At 44.1% G+C, this 26,006-nt stretch overlaps 1 protein-coding gene across 2 annotated transcripts in view; it reads left to right on the top strand.

Moving 5' to 3' along the window:
• Positions 1-8,138: 8,138 nt before the first annotated feature.
• PPFIBP2 (PPFIA binding protein 2) overlaps positions 8,139-26,006 on the top strand; it is a 107,539-nt gene continuing 89,671 nt past the window's right edge. The window contains exon 1 of one of the 2 annotated variants that reach the window (XM_023743021.1): positions 8,139-8,298. In XM_023743021.1, the coding sequence (XP_023598789.1) occupies positions 8,152-8,298 (147 nt within the window). In that variant the 5' untranslated portion in view covers positions 8,139-8,151. Of the gene's footprint in view, positions 8,299-18,907; positions 19,194-26,006 lie in introns of those variants that run through there. The other variant, XM_023743022.1, reaches the window with a different exon arrangement.

Here is a 26,006-nt window from a genome sequence, read left to right as displayed (position 1 = left end):
ATAGCACCAGAGAGCCACGTGGTCAGGACACAGAGGGCCACTTAGTCCTCTTTGCTGAGGCAGGAGGTTACTCAAGTAGTTAGCTACAAACTGTAGCCACTGATGAGGAACAGTTAAAGAATACTGTTTTATGACAATTTAAAAAAAAGCTTACCCTGTCTGGGCCTTTCTGTCAGCTCTGATTAGTGTTTGGGTTTGTAATAAAGATTGTTCAGGGGCAGAGAAAATTCTGATCAAGACTGAGATTATTCGCTGTCATGGATTGAATCGTGTCCTCCAAAAATATGTGTCAACTTGGCTAGGTCATGATTCCCAGTATTGTGGGATTGTCCACCATTTTGTCATCTAATGTGATTATCCTATGTGTTGTAAATCCTACCTCTATAATGTTAATGAGGCAGGATTAGAGGCAGTTATATTAATGAGGCAGGACTCAATCTATAGGATTAGATTGTGTCTTCAACTAATCTCTTTTGAGATATAAAAGGGAGAAGTGAGCAGAGAGACATGGGGACTTCATACCATTAAGAAAGTAGAGCCAGGAGAATAGCACATCCTTTGGACCTGGGGTCTCTGCACCGACAAGCTCCTAGACCAGGGAAAGATTGATGACAAGGACCTTCCCCTGAGCCAACAGAGAGAGAAAACCTTCCCCTGCAGCCAGCACCTTGAATTTGGACTTCTAGCCTCCTAAACTGTTAGATGATAAATTTATGTTTGTTAAAGCCATCCACTTGTGGTATTTCTGTTATAGCAGCACTAGATAACTAAGACATTCACCTTGGCCATGGATGCTTAAAGGCCGATGATGAATCCAGGCTCTGAACAATCCTTAATTGGCCTTGTAGTGGTCAGTACGAGAGTGTTGTGTGTGTCAAGTCAATTCCTACTCGTAGTGACCCTATAGGACACAGTAGAACTGCCCCATAGGGTTTCCTAGGCTGTAATGTTTACTGGAGGAGCCATGGTGTTGCAGTGGTTAAGCACTAGACTCTGGTTTGAACGCACCAACTGCTCTGTAGGAGAAAGTCTGCTTCTATAAAGATTACAGCCTTAGAAACCCTACAGGGCAGTTCTACCCTGTCCTGTAGGGTCCTTATGAGTTGTAATTGACTTGACAGCAATGGGTTTTTGGTAATCTTTACGGGAGCAGATCGCCAGGTCTTTTCTCTTGCAGAGCTGCTGGGTGAGTTTGAACCACCAACCTTTTGGTTAGCAGCTGAGCATTTAACAAGACTTAAGGGGCACGCTAACCCAGGGGCGAGGACTAGAAGGTAGGAGGGGACAGGAAAGCTGTTAATAAGGAACCCAAGGTCGAGAAGGAGAGGGTCTGGACATGTCGTGGGATTGGTAGCCAATGTCACAAAACAATATGTGTACTAATTATTTAATGAGAAGCTAGTTTGTTCTGTAAACCTTCATCTAAAGTACAATAATAAATTTTTAAAAAAAGATTTAAACAATTTACTTGTGTGTGATATTAATGATATTGTTTGAGAATTTCCACGTTTGGTTGGTTCATCTTTCTTTGGAATAGGCATAAATATGTATCTCTTCCAGTTGGTTGGCCAGGTAGCTGTCTTCCAAATTTCTTGGCATAGATAAATGAGCACTTCCAGCGCTGCATCCATTTGTTGAAACATTTCAATTGGTATTCCGTCAATTCCTGGAGCATTGTTTTTCGACAATGCCTTCAGTACAGCTTGGACCTCCTCCTTCAGTACCATCAGTTCCTGATCATATGCTGCCTCCTGAAATGGTTGAACATTGACTAATTCTTTTTGGTATAATGACTCTGTGTATTTCTTCCATCTTCTTTTGATGCTTCCTGCTTCATTTAGTATTTTCTCCATAGAGTCCTTCAATATTGCAACTCGAAGTTTGAATTTTTTTCTTCAGTTCTTTCAGCTTGAGAAATGCTGAAGAACATGCTCAGCATTTCTCAAGCTGAGAGAAGTGTATCTGGTAGTTCTGTTTTTATTTGTTTTCCTCTGTGGTTGTAATTTTTTAGTAGGAGCAGGGAATGGTGTGGAGTGTAAAACTGACCCATCTGGGATATTTCCCTTTGCTAAGGTTGCGTCCTAAGAGTTTCACCATTCTAGGCCATTCTGTGTGCATTTGTGTTGATTTCTTACATGGTGTGTGTGTATCTGTGCATGTATACACACATTTTTTAATAAACACGCAGAGGGCCCCCTAGCAAATTGCAAACTTCTCAGGCCCCTCTTCATGAACTAGGCAACACTTGGAGACACTGTCCCTTGATAGGGGTCTCATTTACACCTTTCTGTTTATTGTTTTCTGACCCCCTGGTGGCATTAAGGAGCCCTGGTGGCTCAGTGGTTAAGAGCTTGGCTACTAATCAGAAGGTCGGCAGTTTGAATCTACCCGCCACTCCTTGGAAACCCAATGGGGCTGTTTTACTCTGTCCTGTAGGGTCGCCATGAGTCGGAAATGACTTGATGGCAGTGGGTTTAGTTTTTGGTTTTAGGGGGCATTAAAACCCCAGGACCTATATCTAGGTCTTTGTCCCTGGGCTGCTCCAGAGTCAGTCTGAGCTCATTGCACCTTTGAGTTCCCTCTTTGTTTCTGGCACCTGGAGTGTTTCATTTTTTTTTTCCAAGCTTGACTCTGCATAAACAAACAAACAAAAAAAGGTATTACCTTTTCAGCGTTTTCAATTTGTTCATTGTGGGTGAAGGGCACTCCTGTCAGTTGAGTCTGTCTTGTTGCCAGAAGTACCCACCTTGTGCAGTACATGGTTTTTCTAGCATATCCCATGGCCTGCACTGAGATTTTCTAAAATGATTGTCCTGTGAAAATACTACCGTGTTTGTTTTTCTCACTTTCACTTATGTAAGGGGAAAAGGAAAGCTGATCAAGGGCCCAGGGAGGAAACCTGCCTGTGTTCACTTACTCTATAACTGCCCTAATGGGGGCCCGAATTCTCCCATGTTGTCCAGCATCGGGCAGGGACTGCTAAGCACAGTAGAACCTAGAGCACTGTTGCAAACTGAACGTCAAACTTGAATCACTCCCTTTTTTTCCCCCCCTTACTCATCAAAATTAAAGTTTAAAACAATGTTATAAAAGTAATAAAAATTACTCACAGTTTTAACCCCTAGATATAATCATTGTCAACATTTGTATATTCTTCTCGCTTTCACACACACACAGTTTTAATTCTGACTTTGTTTGCTTATTTATTAGTAGTAATAATATATTAATACTAATAGTATAAGGCAAATATTGTCCCATGTTACTGGATCTTTGGACAATTGTTTTTTATATAGTTATATGAATTATGGGAGTCCCTGGTGGTGCAAATGGTTAAATGCTCGGCTGCTAATTGAAAAGTTAGAGATTCAGGTCCACCCAGAGGCACCTCAGAAGACATTCCTGGCTATCTATTTCTAAAAAATCAGCCGTTAAAAGCCCTATGGAGAACAGTTCTACTCTGACACACATGGAGTCACCATGAGTCAGAGTTGACTTGATGACAACTGAAAAAAAATCATTATATTCTTTGAATGACCAATAAGTTATTTAAACATTAACCTAGTTGGGCCAATTTTTTTTCCCTTAAAAAAATTTTTCACAATTAGGACACTGTTGATATCATGCTTATATAGGAATCTTTGACCATGTGCCTGATTATATTTCCTTGGAATAGATTTCTAGAATTGGAATTGCTAGGTCAAAAGGTATGAATATTTTTACCATATCTTGCGAAATAGCTTTTCAGAAAGGTTGGGACAAATCTGTATTTTTTTCTTTTTTTTTTTGTCCAGTAATAGCATATGAGGATACCCTTCTTACTGCATGCTTGCCAACATTGAATATTATTGCATTTTCAACTTCAAAATGTCATAGGTGAAAAACTGAATATCATTTTAAATGTTCTAATTGCTAGTGAAAAAAACATTTTTTTCCATATTTTTATTGTCTACTTGTACATTTTGTTCAAGAATTGCCCATAAAAGCCTTATATGTATTCTGTATGTAAGAAACAAATTGGAGCATTTTTATTATTGCTGTATAAGGCTATTTTTACATTAATAATATATTGATCTTTTGTTATAATTGTTACAAGTAGGTTTTTCAGGCTATAATTTATCTTTTAATTTTTATTGTGTTTTTGATGTTCCAGAAGTTAATTTTATATAGTCAGATTTATTGTTCTCTTCACTTATGTCTTCTTCAATTGCTTTTGTGCCTATAAAATCCTTCTCTAAACCAATTTTAATTTGTCTTCTCTTTTATTTTTATGGTTTCATTTTTTACATGTGTTCTCTATCTGTCTAAATTTTATTTTTGGGTATGATGTAAAATAAAGATCTTAATGTATTTTCTATAAGAGTAATTTTAACCATGTATTCTTAATATTGCGGAGCCCTAGTGGCACAAGGATTAAGAGCTTGGCTGCTAATCAAAAGGTCGGCAGTTCAAATCCACCAGCTGCTCCTTGGAAACCCAATGGGACAGTTCTTCTCTGTCCTATAGGGTTCTTGTGAGTCGGATTCGACTCAACAGGAGTGGTTTTGGAGCCCTGGTGGTGCAGTGGTTTAAGTGTTTGACTACTAAGCAAAAGGTTGGCAGTTCAAATCCATCAGCCACTCCTTGGAAACCCTATGGGGCACTTCTACTCTGTCCTGTAGGGTTGCTCTGAGTCGGAATTGCTTTGATGGCAACGAGTTTTTTGGTATTCTTAATATTGCATGGACAAGTTCCTCTTGATAATACTTCTCATGATGTTTTTAGCTATTTGTATAGCTATTGTATTACCTATTGTTGTGTAGCAAATTACCCCAAACCGTGGTACCTTAAAAATAACAAACATGTAGTGTGTCTCCGTTTCTGTGGGCCAGGAATTCAGGAGTGGTTTAGTTGGGTGGTTCTGGCTTTGGGTCTCCCATGAGGTCACAGTCAAGATGTCAGCCAGGGCAAAGGTCATCTGAAGGCTTGACTGGGGCTGGGGGACCTGCTTCCAGGATAACTCACTCACATGGCTGCTGGCAGAAGGCTTCAATTCCTTGCTGGCTGTTGGCAGGTGGCCATAGTTCCTCACCACATGGACTTCTCCATAGGGCTGCTTGAATGTCCTCACAACATGGCAGCTGGCTTCCCCCAGAGCCATGATCCAAGAGAGAGAGAACAAGGTAGAAGTCATAGTGTCTTTTATGACCTTGCCTTGGAAGTGATATTCCATCACTTCTGCCATATTATACTGGTCTCACAGACTAACTTTGGTATAATGTGGGAGGGGACTACATGAGGGCACGAATATCAAGAGGCAGGAGTCATTGGGGGCCTCTTGGAGGCTGGTTACCATATCTTCTAGGAGAAGAAATTGAGGCTCATTCAGTCTCCCCTTGTAATTATGCCTTTCTGTCTATGCAATATCATTTACATCCCCAAGCCCAAGAGTAACATTTAGAAGTTTTTTCTTCCCTTAGATATCTGTCCTATGACCATATCTGGTTGTTGGATTTAAGATCAAGTGGAGCTTGTCATCTAGGGCTTTGCTGTCACTGCCGTTACAACTAGATTTTGGACAAATTATCACTCATATTGTTATATTTTCATTTCCCTCATCTAGCATTTATTGGCTATCAATTTTGACAAAGTAATAAAAGAAATGTAAATTGCAAAAGAAATAGAAATTAAACAGATTTATGTGTGTACACCCACATAAACAACAAGAAGAAACCTGTTGCTGTCAAGTCCATTCTGACTCATGGTAACGTCACGTGTTATAGAGTAAAACTGCTTCATAGGGTTTTCTTGATTGTAATCTTTATGGAATCAGATTTCCAGGCCTTTCTTCTGTAGTGCTGCTGAGTGGGTTCGAACTGACAACCATTAGGTTAGTAGATGAGTGCAAACCATTTGCGCCACCCAGGGACTTGTACACACACATATCCATGCAAAAATATGCACAGATACATATGCAGTCATACACAAACACACACGCACACTTTGAATGGTAGGGAAGAATCTCAAAGCTTTAGGGCATGGAGTTTCCCAGAGAGGGGAAGAGACTTGTCTAGAATCACACAGTGATATAAAGTTCATGAAAACCTTGGTCTTCCCCTTCACCCTCCCCACCCCAAGCCTAACTCACCCTATATTTATAAAGCAGCAGATACAAAAGTGCATTCATATAATGAAACTAGATGCATATGTGTTGAAATTAGTGTGTCCAGAATGGAGAGGGATCACTTGGTGATTGTTTGGAGGTGGGAGTCTTACTCTGCTTTTGCCCACATTTCCTCCTGAAGTTTGCTTGTGGCCCTTCCCAGTTAACACAAAATTGGATTTATAGGAGCCAGAAATTCTGAGCACGTCTGAGTGAGGGTAATTGGGCAGTTTCCTAGGTCCCCAGAGCCATTGACTTGCTTGTGGACTGTGATCCATGATTCCCTGTAGCATGTACTTTCAGAAAGCAAACCAGCAATCAAATAGTAATTGTTTCCTTCTGTGTGGATTTTTCATTCTGAGAGCCTGCCATGGCAAGTGGGAAGTTGGCCCTTGGAAGCGTAAAGGAACCTGGAATGAGACATCAGGCCTGCACCATGGATGTGGTGACCCTACAGCCCTCATTTTCCAGCAGAGTCCTGATTTCAAATATTTTATCCTATTGGCCTTGTAAACAATCCAAATGCCCTAGAAATTCCACTGTCTAAACTGTATTTTTAAAAGTGTTTCTTACTGCTGAAAGAAGCACATAAATCCTTTGTTAGACTATGTTGTCCCTGTTTAGGTTTGAAAAATGAACCACTGTGTTTATGCAAAGAAGACTTCTATTTATTCATTTTATTTTATTTTTAAGTGGTAGAGTTTAGAAAGACAAAAAGTCCTATCTGGGTCATATCACATTTGAAAGGGCTGGCCCAATAGCCTAGGTCTGAGAGGAACCCCAAGCACTCTTCCTCTTCAGCTGTTCACCTAAGCACAAGTACGGGCATTAAGTCAGTGTCCTCTTCAACATCTACTGCATACAGGGCATGATGCTAGGAACTCAGCTAAATATGACATAGACTCTGCCCTCTGAGACCTCGCAGTCCATAATGGGGAGATGAGACATGGATAAACAGAATAATTCACAGAAGTTAAAAAATGTAAATATGTCTAGGGATATAGAGATCTCCCAACTGGGAAGACTCAGAAAAAATTCAATTCATTAAACCTTCACCAGAATGGATATTTTAATTGTTTGCTGTTTATTTCTGTGTAACAAACCAACCTATTTGGACTGATTTGTTACTCAGAAATAAACTGCAAAGAACCACCACTGCTTATTTGTTCACGATTCCATGATTTGGGTAGTGCTCAGCAGGATGGTTCATCCCTGCTCTGTACGGCTTGGGCTAGTGAGGCTCATCTGGGACTGGAGAATCCAAGATGGCTTCACCTACATATCTGTCACCGAAGCTGGGATGGCTAGAATGGTTAGGGCTGTCTCTGTAGAAGGTTAACTGAACTTTTTTACATAATGGGTTAGGGCTACAAGAGAGGAAAACCAGAAGCTGTCAGACCTCTGAAGGCCCAGACCCACTTCCTTTGCATTCTATTGATCAGAGCAAGTCACTAGGCTAGCCAAGAGTCAAGAACCACGTCTTGATGGGAGGAGCAGAAAATGCACATATAGGGATGGAAGGAATTTTTGGTGGCCATCTGTGCAAGCAACCTGCCACATTCATTGTTAACATATAAACAATTTTATTAATCTAATGCAGAAGAATGGTATCTCATTGCTTTAACTTGAATGCCTTTGGCTATTGGTGAGTGCTGGCTTGTGTTTTCCCCAGTTGTCTAAGTATGTGAACTTCCGTATCCCTATGGGCACAGTCATCCACCTCTGACGTGTCTCTTCCTACCATACCAAGCCCAAGGTTAGATAAAGATGAATTCTGTAGAATTTATATTGTGAGTGATTGATTATGTTGAGGCAGACGTGGTCTTTCCAGGATTCTTATCCCCTTTCCCTTCTCCTTTCACTACCTTGCTCTTTACCTTGCTCAGTTGCCTGCCCATGGTGTCTACCCTTCTTACCGAGGTTCCCACCTCTCTCTTGTTCCAGGCACTAAAACAGGTGCAGATATTAATGATGGTACCTGTGAGCCTGGACTGTGTTCCCCGACCTCCTACATGAGCTCCTTCCCAGTGCTCCATCTCGTCGAGGACTTGAGGCTGGCCCTGGAGATGCTGGAGCATCCTCAGGAGAGAGCAGCCCTCCTGAACCAGATTCCGGGCCCAACAGCTGCCTACATAAAGGAATGGTTTGAGGAGAGCTTGGTGAGTAGGCCCATGGCTTGTCTGAGAAACCACTGGGGAACATAAACAGGTAGTCAGTGGAATTTCATCACTAACTGAGGCTGCTGCTTCATCTGTCCACCTCCTGGCCCAGCCTTTTCTTGCTTCCCATCTAGCTTTGTCCCCCACTGGGCGGTCCTTCCCAGGAGTGTAGAGCCTAGTCAAAAAACATGAACTACACATTTTGCCTGTCTTTGCTCTGTAGTCCTCTCTCCTGAGAAAAGGAAACCAGGGTCAGAGAAAAGCAAACATGGAGAGTTTTTCCCAGGGGTTACATGTACTACAAACTGAGTTATTGTCGTAGTCATCTAGTGCTACTCTAACAGGAATACCACAAGTGGATGGCTTTCACAAAGAGAAATTAATTTTCTCCCAGTCTAGTAGGCTTCAAGTCCAAATTCAGGGCGTCAGCTTCAGGGGAAGCTTCCCCTCTCTGTCGGCTGTGGAGGAAGGTCCTCATCATCATCAGTCTTCCCCTGGACCAGGACCTTCTCCGCACAGGAACCTTGGGTCCAAAGTACGCTCTTTACTCCTGGTGCTCCTTTCTTGGTGGTATGAGGTCTCCAACTCTCTGCTTCCCTTTCCTTTTATCTCTTGAGAGATAAAAGGTGGTGCACGCCACACCCCAGGGAAACTCCCTTTACACTGGATAAGGGATGTGACCTGGGTAAGGGTGGTGTTACAATCCCATCCTAATCCTCTTTAACATAAAATTACAATCACAAAATGGAGGACAACCACACAATTCTGGGAATTGTGACCCAGCCAGATTGATATACACATGTTTTGGGGGACATAATTCAAACCATGACAGTTATAATCTCTGGCTGGGATCTCTACCCTCAACTAAATCCCTCTGTCCCTTATTTCTTACTGCAAACTAGAGCCTGGTCACCTCATTCATTCCTTTATTGCTTCTGCCACCCTTCTTGCCTTCAAACTACTTCCTGTCCCTCGAGTGGTATATAGATTTCCTAACTCTCCTTCTCCTGCTCTCTCTTAATCAAGCCCACAGATCTGCTAGCCTCTAAGGGAAGCAGATGGGTTATCAAAGCTGAAAATATGTGGAAAAAAGGACAAACAACTTCAGAAAGGTTTTCCTAGTAGTGATCTCCAGTCTACAAGGGGAAGAAATAGAACCAGATCTGTCTCATCCAGAGTTAGAAAAACAAGTTTATGGACTTTATCAGTTAGGATGATTTTGACTACAAGAAAATAAGCCAACAACTACTGCCATAAACTATGAGGAAATGCATTATTTTATATATTGGTTAGGTCAGAGGTAGGGCAGACTTTGGGGATGATTGATTCAGTAGATCAGTGATGTTTCGTGAGGTCGTGAAGGACAAAGGTCCTTCCCATTTTTCTACTCTGCCATCTTCCCTGTTGACTTCATCCTCAACATGGTAGCAAGATGGTTATAGCAGTTCCAGTTTTCATATCCAGATTTAACAGTATCTAGAGGCAGAAAGAGTTTCTCTTCTCGGTGTTTTCTTAGGAGACAGACAGCTTTGCTCAGAATCCCCTCATTAGACTTCTCACGTTACATTGAATAGAATTGAACCACCACCCATTTCTGAAGCTGTAAGTGGGAAAGGGGAATAGGATATCCTTTCGACCAATCAGACCCTTCTTCTCTGGAGTTGAGGAGAGACAGGTAATGTTCAGGAGAAAAAGGGGAAGAATGAATGCTGGGTAAATATCCCACAACATCTGTTATACGAATGGATGTGTCAAGTATCAAGATGAGGGGCTAGATGTTAGGGAAAGCCTTTCTAAGTTTGGTTGTCCTTTATTCCACCTATTAATGGCTTTGGTTACCCATCTGCTTCCCTGTGGAGACCAGCAGACCAGCTTTAAGAGAACAGTAATATTTGGGAATGGGGGGTAGGGAGGCTGGTAGCTAGCCCACTGAAGTGATCTGGGATGTAACCATTCCACGGTTAGAGGGAGGAAGCTGGGAAGCCAGAGAAAGCATGTGATTACCTAAGAAAGAGTCTGAGGATGAAAGGTGGGATGCAGACTTCTAAAGCTAGAGTCCTACAGAACTGATTCAAACTTGGACATGTGCATATGGGTAGGAGGGCAGATTCCAGAAACAGTGCCATTAAATTAGGAGGGAGGAGTTGATATTAGAGACCCCAGATCAAGGAGGCTGAGACAGTCTTGTGCAGAGGCCGAGCAATTTGTGATTAAACCAGTTATGTCCCAGATGTCCTATTTTACTTTCTATTCGGGAGGCCTCTGTCAACACAGTCTCATTCCCATGACTTCCTCTGAACACTAAAGAATTTTTCATTATATTTATTATATATATTATCCAATACATTAGGCTATCTGCCTGGAATTTACAATGACTAAGTACTTATTCCTTGTATAGATGTATCTTAATTTATGAGATTATTTCTCTAATATTGACATTTAGATTATTTTTAGTCTTTCACTAAAATGCGGAATTGCTACAGTGAATATTTTTGTTCAGAAATATTTGTCTTTATCTCTAGGTATTTCCTGAAGATACATTCCTAGCAGCAGAAATATAAAATTCCAGTAGGGTTGCCAGATAAAATACAGGACACTCAGTTAAGTGTGAATTTTAGATAAGCAATGGGTAATTTTTTAGTATAAGTCTGTCCCATGCAGTTTGCTACATATAGCAGCCTGAGTCTAAAGCCCTTTAACACATTTTTCCAAATCACTTTTCCGAAAGATTTTTACCATTTGTATTTTCATTGGCAGGGTTCGTTGTGAGTCTACCACACTGTATCCTAATCAGCAATAATAACTAATACAGTGAAATCTGTGAGAGCGTGACAGGACTGCCTTGTTTTTCCGAGTCTCACAAGTTTTCCACCTTTGACAAGGTGTAGTCTTACCACTTTTCTATTGCTTTTTTTAGTGGAAAATATTAGTTTTCCTTCTCTGACAGGTTTCTGCCTTACACAGGTTCTGGCTTTCTCAGGTTTCACTGTATAGAAAACCAAAAAACAGCTTTACTAGGTTCATAAGGGGATATGGCTTCTTTTCACTGCTTCGCATTTCTTTAGTTGGTAGGAGGCTAAACATTTTTTGCATTAATATTTTTTCCTCCGTATGGTCTCCAAACTTTTGATCTTATATTCCTATTTGAAAAAAAATTCATTCCCCATGTAATTATATTCACATATGCATGTGAGTTAATATATGCATATACTAATATATTTAAATTATAAAACTACCCACCAAATACAGATTTTTTTTAAAGGACGGGTTATAAATTGTAATATTTTCATCCTACACACCTCAGAAATCACCTTGAGCCCTTTTACCAAAAAAAAAAAAAAGAAAGAAAATCTCATTGCTGTCCAGTCAATTCCAACACATAGTGTCTCTATAGGACAGAGTAGAACTGCACCATAGGGTTTCAAAGGAGTGGCTAGAGGATTTGAACTGCCGACATTTTGGTTAGCAGTGAAGCTTTTAACCACTGTGCCACCAGGACTCCTGAGCCCTTTTGGAAGTGCCTATTTCACTCTGGAGGCTGCTGGTCTATACTCTTAATATTCTTTTTCTGTTAGGGTTTTAGTGTTTTTCTTATGTATTTGAACAAACTTTTATTAACTCCTTGCTTTATCTGTGGCATATTTTTTTCTCACTTTTTGCTTTTAAATGTTAGTTACAGTGCTTTTTTGAGGCATAGAAATTAAAAAGATTTTAATTAACTTTCAGTCTTTTCCTATTTTGGTTTCTTCTTTGCTTTTATCTTTAGAAAGGCCTTTCCCAATCTCCGATCAAATAACTATTCACCTGTATCTTTCTCCAGTAGATTTATGGTTTGATTTTTTATCTTATGGTTAACTGTAATCCATCTGCAATATTTTTTAGTGTATGATGTGAAATATGGATCTAACTTTAATTATTTTTTTTAAAAAAAGATGAGGGAAAAAAAAGAAACCCGAACAAACCATATTCTTGATCCAAAAGCAGTCAGTTGTTGGTTTTTAAAAGATGGCTTGCAGAAAATAGCTTGCATTCAGACTTGCAGATCTGTTTTGGGGTTATTTACAATGGTTGGGACAATGTCTTCCTTTGAAGAGAAGATTCCTAAAAGTTGTTACACATAAATCTTTTAGAGTAATTATGGACATCAGCAACCTGTGACTGATACACTTTTAGGTTCATATAAATATTCTAAGATTTCAGGGCTAGATATTAAGGTTTTGATTCTGGGACAGAGATAGCCTGTGTGTATTTTAGGTCTTGCAGACCTAAAATCATTTTACAATCTAGTTGTACAGACGTTCCATACTAGGTCTTACCTGTATGTAAACAGAATTCAAAGCAGTGAACAAACCCACCAGATGTTTTAGCTTGATACTTTTACTCAGAAGCTCTCTCTACTCAGATTGTGGTCTGTGGACCAGCAGCTTCAGCATCCTTTGGTAGCTTGGAAAAAATGCAGAATATGGGTCCCCACCCTATACCTACTGAGCCACCCAAGGTTCACATTAAAGGTGCACATTAAAGTTTGAGAAGCACTGCTTTAAACCACAGAGATTCACTTGCATTATTAAAAAATTTAAAACAAAGGAAACACATGCAGACTGAAATTGGAGTTGGAACTAGTAAGGCAGCTTGAGGGATCAGGCCTGACTGACTAGTATTCTCGTTTGTCATGTTGATGTGTGTCCAGTATCCTCTCTAGCCACACTGGCTTTCCCATATTCCTCAGAGTTGCTACTCTGTCATAACGTTGACCTGGCAGGGTCCAACTCTGCCTTGTGACATTGCTATCAGTAGGGATACTTTCTCCGATAAAAATTGCTTAAACATTAAGGAAGTTTATACATCACTAACAAGATGTCCAGAGCAGGGGTGGTGGTGCCAGGGTAAAATCACTGACTCTGGGAAGACCTTAAGGACTCCCATCTTTCTGCTTCACCACCTTCAGGGTGTTAGCTTTTCCCCAGGTTTATCTCCTAACAGTTGCAAGATGCCTGCTTCAGCTCTGGGCACTATGTCCTCACACAGGCCTTTTTTTTTCTTTTTTTTTTTTAAACAAGGAAGGAAGACCTTTCTCTGAAGTTCTCTAGCAGACTTCCCATTTGCTCCCAGCGGCCAGGATTTGTTTACATATGCATGTGCTAGTTGCAAGCGAGGCTGGGAAAGCCGGTATAGGCACTTTCATTCTCCATAGTGAGAGTGGCCTCCATCAGAAAGCGGTGATGATGAAGGGGGGAAATGAATGGCCCCTAGGAAGACAGCTCACAGTGACTGCCAAATTGTCTTTTAGGTTTGTTTTTATTCTTCTTGTTAACTGACAGATTCTTTCCATGTTTTTTTCTTCCCCCCTTAAACTCAAATTTCTGAAGAAGAGAATCTGACTGGCCTAGTTTATGAGTTTTGAGCTAAGTCCTCCAGGCACATGAGGAAATATTAAGTGTGAAAGAAAGAGAAATTAAAGATTTATTTTAGTTTAAGCATAGCTGTGGATTAGCTGCCCTTGGGTCAGGTGTCTACCCACGGGCCAGTCGACTGAGGCCAAAGGGGAGAGCTCATGTGGTCAGAAACATGGTCCTCAGTTACTTGCTTGCCAGGGACTGTGGATATTTGGGCACAGATAATGACACCGTGGTACACAGGAAAAACGGGTACTGCTGAAGAGAGTGGTAGGGTGGAATAGTGGTTGGTGGTCAGAATAGGACAAATAGCAGACCAGTCCTGAGCCCTCTCTTTATGTCTTAAATGGAGAGGGAGCTCTGGGACCTAATGCATCATAGTCAGAAAGACTGTAGGCAGCTGTGTGTCTTTGGAGTGGGGCTTGTTCCCTCTCTGCTGTGTCCTGGGTATAACAGCCCAGACTAATCCTAAAGGCCAAGTAGATAGACTTGTCCAGTGTTTAGTGGGGCTGGGTTATGAGTAAGTTTCTAGGACTCTGGGGCCTAAAACAGGGTCCTGCCCTACTTGGCGGGGAGTGGAATGAGGAGAGATGGGCTCCAGGTCTCTGGCCTGCTATGGAAGTTGGAGAGAGTTTATGTGAGATTATCTGAGCTGGGGACATGCTCTGGGCTTCAAGGAGGCAAGGAACAAAAGGTCTAAATTTCTTCAGTTCAGGAGCAGTGTCTGTGTCTGAATTCTGGGCTATTTTAGGGAAGTTGGTGGAGCTTCAGGGGAAGTTCTCATTTAGGGAAAGTTTCCTGGAGTGCAAGGCCAGCAGGGGCCATCAGTGAAGCATCAGAACGAGGCTGTTCTGTCCTGTGGTGTAGCAGGACAGTGTTGCCCTCAGGAGATGGAGAGGCCTTGTTCCCCCACCCCCACCCCCAGTTGTTTGTTTTTTTTAATTGTAGTGAAACCACACATAACAAAACATATGCCAACCTAGCAATTCCTACACGTACAATTGGGTCACCATTGGTTACAGTCTTCACGTTGTACAACCATTCTCACTATCGGAAAGGCCTTTTTTCATGTGTGGCTTACAGGGCCAAGCTCAGAGTCAGTAGCTCACCGAGGATGAAGTCGAGGCCCAAGCTGGAAGGCTGAAGTATCTCTGTTGTAATTGAATGGAGGTGAGTTCTAGAAAGGGGCAGCCTCCTTTCCCTTCCTGTAGCTTCCTCCTAGACCTGTGCCTTGCCCTTGTGGTGAAGTACAGGATGATGCCCTTCAGGAGGGCGTGACCATTTCTGATCAAGAGTCCCTGAGCCCCTCCAGATGGTCCTGAAGGCAGAAAAGGAGAGAGTTGCTCATCAGTGGCCCTGAACACCATGGACTCTTTAGTGACATGTACTACGGACAAGAAGGGTCTGGTGTCACTATGACCCTGTCCAGGATCTGGGCTGTACTTGAGTGGGGCTTTCCCATGGCTTGGACGGGATATCACTACTCCTCCACGCGTGCTTGGTTTGGCTAGGTGGAAGTTGGTTGGGTAGATCTAGGGCTAGGCTTGTTGGTGAAGCCCATAGACGGGCTAATCAGCCAGATTCAGGTGTACCCTGCAGGGCTAGAGACAGCTAGCTAGCTGGGGAAGGTGAGCCTAGCCTGGTGCACAGTGTATTGAGTAATGGCCTAGATCATGCCCAGGAGATACTAGAGCCAGCAGAGTCTCCAAATAGAGTAGCTATGGGTGCCTCTCTAACAGTCTGAAACATGCTCACCTCCACCCCAAGCCAGGCAGCCAGTCTGTTCTGCTGTTTAATGGTATTGGATGTGACCAAGGGACTCCTTGTAAAGGCCAGAGATTTCATGTGCTCCAGATGAAGCCAGAGGAAGGGCAGGCAAACCCAGGAGCAGTAGCAGAATGAGGGCAAGTCAGAGCAGAGCTCAGGTTCCAGAGTGAGGGGGAGTGGTTGGCAGAGAACCAATAGAGGGACTGTACTCTGGACTCCTTTGGAAGCAGGGTGCATGGAGCAGGCATAGCTGCTCAGCAGGGACCCAGGCTCTCCTCTACAAGTTTGGAAGTGTCCTGGTCAGCCTGCGTGGGCAGGTGGACACAAACGGAACCAGAATGAGGCAGTATGGAAGGTTGGAAGAGCCCTGGAAGAGGAGTCAAAAGGCCAGGGCTCTGCCACTGACTTATGTGGCTCTAGGTGAACCTCTTTTTCCCTTCTCTGGGACTCAGTTTCCCTAATGGAAATAACAGCTGGGTTTGCCAGTCTGGAAGATCTGGCCAAGCATTTAGTCTTGCTGCAGTTTGTCTTAAGGACTGTGTTCAGAAACCTTCTGGTAGACACCAGCCTTTGCCTCCTTGTCCAGACCTCTTGGTTTCCCAAGTGGAGAGAGTTCACGGAGCCTCTCCAGGTGAGGCCGCTCCTATGTCAAGGATCAACTGAGGCTGCCACCTGAATGGAAGCATCTGCTGGGCCCTGCTGGACTGAGGAAGTGAAAACCCATCTAGGGTATGTGCTCACCTCAGACTTCCTACCAGTCAGTTCAGGCGCCCTCTGTCACCTTCTTTAACTCGTCTCTCAAGAAACAAAGGAAGATACCCAGGTCTAGGAGAGGGCACAACTAACCCCCTTGTCAGCTGCAAACCACCTTGCCACAGATGGCGGCTTCTTCAGCTCCCAGCAACTCAAACAAAGCCCACATTTTTCTACCAGATTGAAATCTTTCATTCTGGCCAAGGAGGCAAATCTGTTTACCGTATTGAAAAGCCAGAGGAGTTTTAAAATGGTGGGGAGAAAAAGCTGTTTTGTGAATTATAAAATGTGAGTTTGAATTTCTCATGCCATGTGATTCATCTCTGTATCTCCGCCCTCCGCCCAAAGCCTGGAACAAAAGACAGGTCAGGATCTATGCTTGCTGAGCATTTTAATTTTGAAAAATTGCAAGCGGGAGTTTTGTAGGAAAATCTTTTCCACCCAACTTTAAAAGAGAGAAGGAGGAATCTGATGCTTATTATTATTATTTCAATTTTTAAACAGCTTTATTAAGATTTAGGAGCCCTTAGGTGTGCAGTGGTTAAGAGCTCAGCTGCTAACCAATAGGTCGGCAGTTCGCATCTACCAGCTGCTCTTTGGAAACCCTGTGGGGTGATTCTACTCTGTCCTATCGGGTTGCTGTAAGTCAAAATCAACTTGATGGCAATGGGTTTGGTTTTTTGATTAATATTTAATTCGTGTTACATGATTCATTCATTTAGAGTATGCAGTTGGTTTACACTATATTTATAATATACTTAGAGCTGTGCAACCATCACAACTAATTTCAGAACATTTTGATCACCCTAAAAAGAAACTTCATACCCATTAACAGCCACTCCTCATTTAAAAAAAAAAAAAAAAAGTAGAGCTTATGTGAGCCAATTTGCAGAGCATGTTTCTTGCCTCCCCCAGTGGCAGATGTGAACCTGGGTGAGAGCTAAGAAAGTGTATCAGTGCTTTCTTTCATGTGCTTAGCTCCGTAGAAACTCCTGCCCTGGGCCTGGGATGGAGTGGGAGGTGCTTTGTCTCTGTGCAGTACTGGAAGAAGCCACTAGGTGGGAGTCAGGGACAAATTCTGGGAAGTCTAAATCCCAAGGAAGAAGGTAGGGCTTTATAAACAGCAAGAAAATAGCTTCGCTCTCCCCCTCCTTCTTTTTTAAATGAAAAAGATGGCTTAGCACCTTGTTATTTAACCTTCTGGACAGTGTACTTAGGTCAGCTGGCAAAGAGTTCTTTTCTCCTTTTCCTTGGTGACCAGTGGACAAAGGGCAGGCTAGGGAGACCTCCACTCTGTGGGATCAGGAAGAGGAGACAGTGGGAGGGCTGAGTGCTATGGTCCTTGGAGCAAAGAGCTGGTCTTCCATTGTCAAAGGTGAGAAATCCTGTTGAAACTCCATGACTCCAGTGCCTTTTGCCAGGACCTGTTATGATTGCTCTCTCCATTCCTGGAGGCATTTCCTGACTCAGTCTCCCCCAGGCCCTGCCCCAGAGAAGCTTCCTGTACCTTGGTGAATTTCTAATGCATTTTTCCTGGCATAGTACCCTGGGTTGGGGGCCTTCACCCACTGCAAATATAGCTATTTTAATTTTCCTAGCTTTTGATTTTTCCCCCCACAAAGTAAACTCTACACTACTAAATTCCAAAGAGCTGGCTCCTTTCAGACATGACCTGAGGGGACTATTTCAGTCCCCCTAAGAGCCAATGTTTATAAATGACCAAGAATGTGCAAACACTGGTGAAAGAGCAAATAAATCCTTCCCCACTAAATTTTCTGCTTTAGGCCCAGGGGATGTGGTAGCAGATGTTGCCAGGTTAGCTTGAGTCTGAGCATGTTGACTCCCATCCACCCTCTACCCACAAAGAAGGCCTGCCAGAGCCACACCTTCAAGAGCCTTCTGCCCTTTCAGGTACCCACTAGTTGGTAGGCAAGGTTAGTCAGCTCTGGGGAATTGATGCTTCCAGGAAAACTTGTTTAGTACCCCATGCTTCAGTGAACTTCTGAAAGTGGGTTTCCTAACCTCCTGCTAGTCAAAGTATGGTTCTTGGACGAGCAGTATCAGAATCATCTGGGGACTTATTAGAAATGCACAATCTCAGGCCCCACTCCGAACCTACTGAATCAGAATCTGTACTTTTACAAGAAGCCCCTCCAATCCAGGTGATTTATTATAAGTGGAGAAGCATTGTCTTAGGCCAAGGGTTAGCCAGCTATGGCCTGCATTAGGCCCACTAACCATTTCTTATAGCCCATGAGATTTCTAAGTGGTTAGGGGGAAAAATCAGAAGAAGAATATATCATGACTTCTGAAAATTATATGAAATTAAAATTTTAGTGTCCATAAATAAAGTTTTATTGGAACACAGCCATACTGAGTCATTTACGTATTATCTATGGCTGCTTTCATACTACAAATGTCAAAGTTGAGTTTGACAGACAATGTTGCCCACAAACCCTAAACTATGTACTATCTGTACAAGAAAAGTTTACTGACCCTTGTCCTAATCCATTTTGGAGATGGGTTCTCCGTGCTTGTACACTGTGAGAACGTGGACGGTGATGGCCAGGTTGCTGCTTCATGAGCAGGACTTCCTGCCCAGCCCACAGGAACAGTGTACTCTGGGCTGGGCTCCTCCTCCTCTTCTTCTTCCTCCTCCCCTTGTCCTTCTCTTCTCACCACTTCCTCCTAGTAGCAGGTCCAGTGTGCAGGGCCACCCATTGAAGAATACAAGCTGTATCTGCACTTATCCAGGGGGTATCGTGGCAGCTATCACCCATGACCCGGAGACCAAGGCTCAGAGGCTGAGCAGGAGCTCAAGATGCAGGTGATTAGATCAGTGGAAAGGCACATGACCCACAAGTCTTCTCTCAGTCCACAATTCTGCCTAATAAGGTGCTGGCTCCTTGTTGCTGGCAGGAGTAAAACCTTGGAAGCCCCACCTCAGCCATTCCCACAAATACCTGGAATTCCAACCAGGTAGGTGACAATTCTTGAGCTTTCCTTCTAGGCCTGGGGGTAGGGAAGAATGGACAAGCTACAATGAGTTCTCCTTGTCCAAACCTGACTACTCTGGCGTCTTAACTGTGGCTTCACTCCAAACCTCTTAGTCTCCTAGTCTCCTGCCCTTTGCCCTTGGCTGACTGCCTCTTATTCTACACAGTAGTGAGTCGAGTCTGGTTGCAGGTGAGTGAGGTGCTTTTGGAAAAGCCCTGAGGGCTGTCAGGGTCTGACCCAAATTTGCATACTCTTTGTAGTTCCTGAGTACTTCATTCTTCCAAGATGGGCCCAAGGAGTTCCCTAAGGCTCCACCCTCACAGGAAGCTGGGAGCCCAGGCCCAGTCGGAGTAACTGCTTAGGCCAGATAAAACACAGGTTGTTAATCTTTTGGGACTCATGGGCCATTCTGATAATCTGATGAAAGCTCTGTTTTCAGAGAAATGGAGATATATGCATACACATAGTATTGTATGTACATTTTATGGACAGGTTCAGGGAATGTGAAGTGTCCTGGCCTGGATCCTGAGTGGGAGCAGTGTAACCCTGGGCATGCCTTGCCAGCACACTGATGACTGTGGCCCAGTTGCCACCCAGGATTAGTGTTACTATCGGATCTCATTTATCCCCACTCTGTCCCCTCCTGCCAGCCACACATAGGTGTCCAGCTCCTAGATCTTTAGGGTGATTTTTGGGGGGAGGGGGGTGTTATTTTATTTGGTGGGTTTTTGAGTTGAATTACAATACAAGTAAAATGTATTTTGATGTAAAAAAGGCTGAAGTAAGAATTGTCTCTTAAGGATACCATAAAATATGTAAAGAATCTGGCAGCAGCTTGTCAAGATTCCCTCCCTCCTCCTTTCTGCCCTCTCTCTCTCCATCTCTCCTTATCTGTCACACATTAATTAAGCTAATAGATGAAATGGGCCCTGCCTTTTCCTCTTTGAATCAAGCATCTTTACTCTGGGGAAACAAACCTTCAAGTCTCTGTTTTCTCCAAATAGAATTTTAGTCTTACGTTGCCAGTCTTACCATTTGAGCCTCATTCTTTCACTCAGAGAATGTTAATTAAGTTCCTACTGTGTACCAAGAACTGTGCTAGGCATGGAAGTCAGAAACAAATCAGAAATAAGACACACTATCTACAGTCTGGTGCAGTAGACAGACATGCGAAGTCACTTGTGGTTCAGTGAAACAGGGCAAGTGGTGAAGTAGAAGGGAACCTGAGTGCTTAGGGAGGAGAGAGAGGAGGCAAGCCGGGAAAGCTTCCTGGAGGTGCTGTCACCTGAGCCACATTTTGATGGGCAGGTGGGAGTTTAGCAAGGCTGATGAGAGGCAGCCATGTTGGTCTTCTTGTCATCTCTTCCCTTCTCTCATGTACCAGAATCCAAGAAAGGGCACTGAGCCCTCTCCATGGGGAGCGGGGTTTTCTCTCATCCTGCAGGGGCTGGGACTCTGCCCAGCCTCTCCGCATTCAGCCCTAAGATCAGCTCCCCTGCCTCTTCCTCCCCAGAGCCCCAGATATACCTTTATTACATCCAACCACCAAAAGAACCAAACCCACTACTGTCGAGTTGGAGTTGATTCAGACTCATAGCGACCCCATAGGGTTTCCAAGGCTGTAAATCTTTACAGAAGCAGACTGCCACATCTTTCTCCCTTGGAGCGACTGGTGAGTTAGAACTGCTGACCTTTTGGTTAGCAGCTGAGTGATTTAGCCACTGCGCCACCAGGGCTTCTTCCTTTATTACATACCATGTGCTAATTCTATATTTACTCAGGGCAGGAAGTTGGTTTCATTCTTCCTGGATGCTGAGCAAATGTGTGTTGGCTGAATAAATTTCTTCGCTTGACTCTCCCAGGCTTCTTGACAGGGAAAAAAAAAAAAAGTAAAGCCTACCTATCCCTGCAGCTTTTGAGATGTCCTTCATTAGCACATCCCATCTCGGAATCGACCGATGGCTATGGGTTTGGTTTGGTATCATACTTCTAAGCAGGGACCTGGACTGGGTGACGCCTGGGCCACACTCTAGAACTGGGCCAGAGATGAGGAAGAAGGCTCTAGAGCTCTGTGCATGGACAGCAGAGTCTGCTTTCCCTTTCTGGCCTCTGATCTGGGTGTGTCTCCAGGAATTCACTCCTCCCCAAGTGCCAGCTGCTGGCCAGAGCTCCCCTCCTCCTCCCCTGTGATCTCTGTGAGCTCTGCCAGCCCTGCTTGGGACTCTGCCGTCAGACATTGTCCCTGCCTCATCTTTGGGACCCTTCTCTTGGCTGTGGTGTATGTTGTTATTGTGCTGAGGGGCATGCAGACTCCCAGGAGAGCAGTCTCTTCAGACTAGGAGTTCTGGAAAAGCCAGTGGCAGCCCTCAAGGGCATCAGGAAGGCCTACACAGTCACAAGATGTGCTTCTGCAAGTCATTTTCCACAGCAGAGCTGCGGGCCCTCGTATGTAATCACAGTTCCTGCTGCACCCACATCAAAGGTCACTTGCATAATCAGCCATGGCCAAAGGCAGCACATTAAGCGCTGGGCAGGGGAGCAAAGCTGCTTTTAGGGGAGCTCTCAAAGGAGATGGGAGTGCGAGGAGGAGGTGGCAGTGGTGGCATCTAGGCAGTGCTGGAGAGGGCATCCTGGTAAGCCAGCCTGTGACCTGCCAGTAGGAATACAGACACAGTCCCCTGTGCTAGACAGCTGCTGCCTCTCCAAGGCTCCTACCCAGGCTGCCCACTAAGTCTCCTGGAAACACATGTGAGGTGGCCTCACCCTTTCCACCTCCCTGGTTTGTAAAGCAGGTAGTTTAGGGTGCAGGAGAGCCAGCAAACAGCCTGGGATTTGACAGAGCAGTACCCCCCTCCCCCACCCTGCAGCCCCCAGGGACCATGTGGTGGTGGCTGACAGCAGCCAGAGCCAGACTCCCCCAGGCAAGGGTCTCCCGAGGTTATAGCGGTTCATCTCTGTAGAGGATAGTGCTGCCAGGGACAGAAAACACCCTGCATGGAGCCTGGTACCCAGCAGGGCCAAGAACCCAGACAGGAGCTAGTTCTGAATCTGTTCTTTTTTGGAAGCAACAGACTTTCCTCAGGGCACAACCTGGCGCCCCGCTGGAAAAAGGGGTAGGCGTGGGCTTCGGGGTGGGGGTCAGGCTGTGTGTGGGAACCAACAAGCTCCTCCAAGAGCAACACTTATTTTTAGTCTTCTCCCCAGTCCCAAATAAACTGTGAGCAGCTGGGAGCCTGTGGGTAAATGCAGAGTGAAGCAGAGACAGGAAATCAGGGGTCTCTTGGTAATGAGTTCCAGCCACTCCAGGAGGGAGAAGCCAGAGGAGGAATTTTCTTCAGGACTGTTTCTCTTTGGCAGGCTCTGGTATTATCACTGAAAAGAAACTTCGTGTGCGTGTGTGTGTGCGCGTGTGTGCGTGCGTGTGTGTGTGTGTGTGTGTGTGTGTGTGTGTGTTTTCACAGCTCCTGTCCAAGGCTTTTTCTTTTTTCCCTACCTTTTTGTTAGGTTCGATTGCACAGCAGGACTCTGAATTCCTGGTGCTGGTGCCTGTGGCCTCCACTGTGTGGGGTGTGTGTGTCTGTGGGGGTGGTGGGGGAGGATACTGGTGCAGCTTGGTCTGGTCTGAGTAGTTGTGTATCTGAAACTGTTTAGGGAAGGGCTGAAGGACGCAGGCCAGGGAAGTGGGGAAATTTGAACACAGCTTGGCGTTCCTGAGGGGGGAGGGCAGAAGCAAGGAAGGGGAAAGAACTTGGTCTCCAGCCAGAAAAAGGGCTTTTTCAACCAAGGAATCTAACTGCTGACATGGGTGCCCAGCATGGATGGGGACATTGATGTTTACAAGCATTTCTCGTGGCTGAAGAGGGTAAGTAACTGACCATCTTCTCTGGGTCTCTGTGGAGATGAGTGAGAGGAGAGACACTTTGGAGTGTTTTCTGTGTGTGTGTGTGTGTGTGTGTGTGTGTGTGTCTGTGTGTCTGTGTGTGTGTGTCTGTGTGTGTGTGTGTCTGTGTGTGTGTGTCTGTGTGTGTGTGTCTGTGTGTGTGTGTGTGTCTGTGTGTGTGTGTTGAAGGGGAACGTATTTGTCCGGCAGAGCCCTGTTGTGGCCAAGTTCTTCATGAGAATCTAATTATAGGCACTAGGGAGAAAACAGCTGTCTTTGTTTCTTCTCTGACATTCTGGTGAATGAGCCTCTGTACAGAAAGGCTAGTATTGAGTGAGGAAGTTAGTTATTTTAACTTTGGCACTTAAGCAGTCCGAGGCTGCAAGCACTGTGACCAGAAAATGTGTCCACCGCTTTTGGGTTTGAAGACGCAGAGGAAGCCGCTGCCTTTTAAATGTACTGGATTCAGAAATTATTTAACTTATTCTCCCTCTGATGTTATCCAGTGTGGAGAGGACGTCTGCTGTCAGCCGAATGAGCTCCTGTGCTTCCGGAGGGAGGCTCTTTGGGAGTTCTCTTTTGAATGCTCTGAAGCTGAGGGTTTGGGTTGCAAGTTTTCCAGCCCTTTCTTTAGGGGATGAGCGTTGAGTGTTTGGTGTGAGCGAGGAATGAATGAATATTGGGAGCTAGAATAGCCTCCATACTCACAGAACTCAGGCTGTCTTCTCTTTTGTGACTGCCTTTAAGTTGGCTGAGATGGATATGCATTTAATTTTCTCACTAAGGAATTTTAGGCCGTGTGTTTCTCAGAGACAGGAAGGCAAAAGCAGCTGATAGATAAGAGATTTGACATTGTAACTGCAGAGGGACAGGAAGCATCCCACTAGGAAGGGAAGTGCAGGTCCCTTCACCAGTGAGACAGCTAGCCTTTGTGTGTGCCCTGTACAGTCACTCATTCAGCAAATATTTATTGAGTTCCAAGCATGGGACGTACAATAGCGAGCAAAGCAGAACCAGTCTCTGCTCTTGTGGCTCTTCTAATGCAGGAGATGGAGGTTCAACAGTCCCATTAAATAAATCCCAAATGTAAACTGATAAGTGCAGTGAGGAAGAAGAACAGAAGGCCCATGAGAGCTATTGATGATTGAGAAATAGAGGTCAGGGAGCCATCTTTGAGGAGATGACACTTCATAGAAACCTGAAAGAGAAGTCAGAGTGAGTCAGGTGAACAATGAGGTGAAAACATTCCAGGCAAAGGCGATAAAACAAACAAAAAAGGCTGTTTGTCCTCAAGTTGATTCCGACTCATGGTGACCCCATGTGTGTCAGAGTAAAACTGCTCCATAGGGTTTTCTGTGGTTGATTTGAAACCCTTTGGTTAGCAGCCGAGTACATTAACCGTGTGTACCATCCAGAGACTTCAGGCAAGGGGGATAGTATGTGCAAAGATCCTAAAACAAGAGGGAGTCTGGCAAGTTTCAAAACTGAGACAAAGCCAGTGTGGCTGCACTCAGCAATGGCCGGGAGAAGCAGGCAGATGCTAGATCACCCGGGACACTGAAGGCTGTGGTGAGGGTTGTGGGTGATGTGGTTTGTCTAATGGCGGACTTGGAGCAGAGAAGTGACATGGGATACATTGGGGGATCCAGTTTATATTTTAAGAAAATTACTCTGGCTATGATGTGGTATAGGGTAAGCTGTGTTGGGAAAAGTGAGGCAGCTGAACAAAATCATAGAGATTGAGGGTTTGTAGGGATCAATTAGTACAAACCCCTCATTTAACAAAGCCCAAGAGAGGCAAAGAAGCTCATGGTTGTTAGTTTCGTAGTTATTAGTGGTGGAGCCCAGTCTTGAACCCTTTTCTCTGTCTCCCAGTCCAGTTTTCCTTGCTCCTCTGTTCTGCCAAAAATGTAGAAAATTATGGGTTTAGAGCCCAGCACAAGTCCTGTCTGTGCTCAGCCCCTGCTTAGCTATGGGATAGGGACATTGCAGCCACCAGGGAGCGTGCTGAGATGACCCGGACATTTTGGCAAAGGTTGCATTATCTTAAGCTTTTAAAAAGCCTTATTGAGGAGAAGTAGTAGGGAAATAGGTAAAGAAGTGCACTTCCCATCACTTGGTCTTTATTTCCCCACATCCAAAATGAAGCTTTTTAACTAGGAGGGCCTTGCAGCCACGCTGTGCCTGGGATCGTGGTGCCATGTCCCAGCCCCAGAGCAGATGTTGTAACTCTGTACCTTGTGCAGGAGAAGTTCTATCTGTGGAGGAACTAACTTTGCAAGTGATGTAGCATAAGAAGGTCCTTTCTGTCCTGAGATCCAGGGTGTGAGCTCTGACTCCTGTGGACTGTAGGAGTTTGGTGAGAGGAGCTCTAAGCAAGAAGGCTTCAGAACCCCCCAGGACGACTCATAGCAAAACAGATATTTTTCTTCTACTTTTAGAATTGTAAGGAACATTTTAAACAGCAAAACACTAAGTATCTGATATATTATATGCTACTAGTATGATCAGAGCATCCTTACCCTAAACACGACTGCCAGATTCTTTTTAAAATCCCCTTTCATTCTGTGACCCTGATCATAAACCTTTAGGACTTGTATTTTAATTTTTAAAATTTTTTTTTATTGTTGTAGTTTAAATGAAGTTTATATTTCAGGTTAGTCTCCCATATAAAAATTTATACATACATTGTTTTATGACCCTAATTGCTCTCTCCATACTGTGACAACACACTCCTTTCTACCCCTAATTCTCCATGTCCATTCAACCAGCTCCTAACCCTCTCTGCCTTCTCATCTCACCTCCGGACAGAAGCTGCCCGTTTAGTCTCTTGTATCTACTTGAGCTAAGAGACACACACCTCACAAGTATCACTTTATGTCCCACAGTCCAGTCCAATTGCTGTCTGAAGAGTT

The sequence above is a fragment of the Trichechus manatus genome, unplaced genomic scaffold (assembly GCF_000243295.1).
Source record: "Trichechus manatus latirostris isolate Lorelei unplaced genomic scaffold, TriManLat1.0 scaffold00232, whole genome shotgun sequence".
In the NCBI taxonomy this organism is placed as follows: Eukaryota; Metazoa; Chordata; class Mammalia; order Sirenia; family Trichechidae; genus Trichechus; species Trichechus manatus.
Note: the sequence above shows the minus strand (reverse complement) of the source record. Positions and strands in the feature narration are given on the sequence as shown.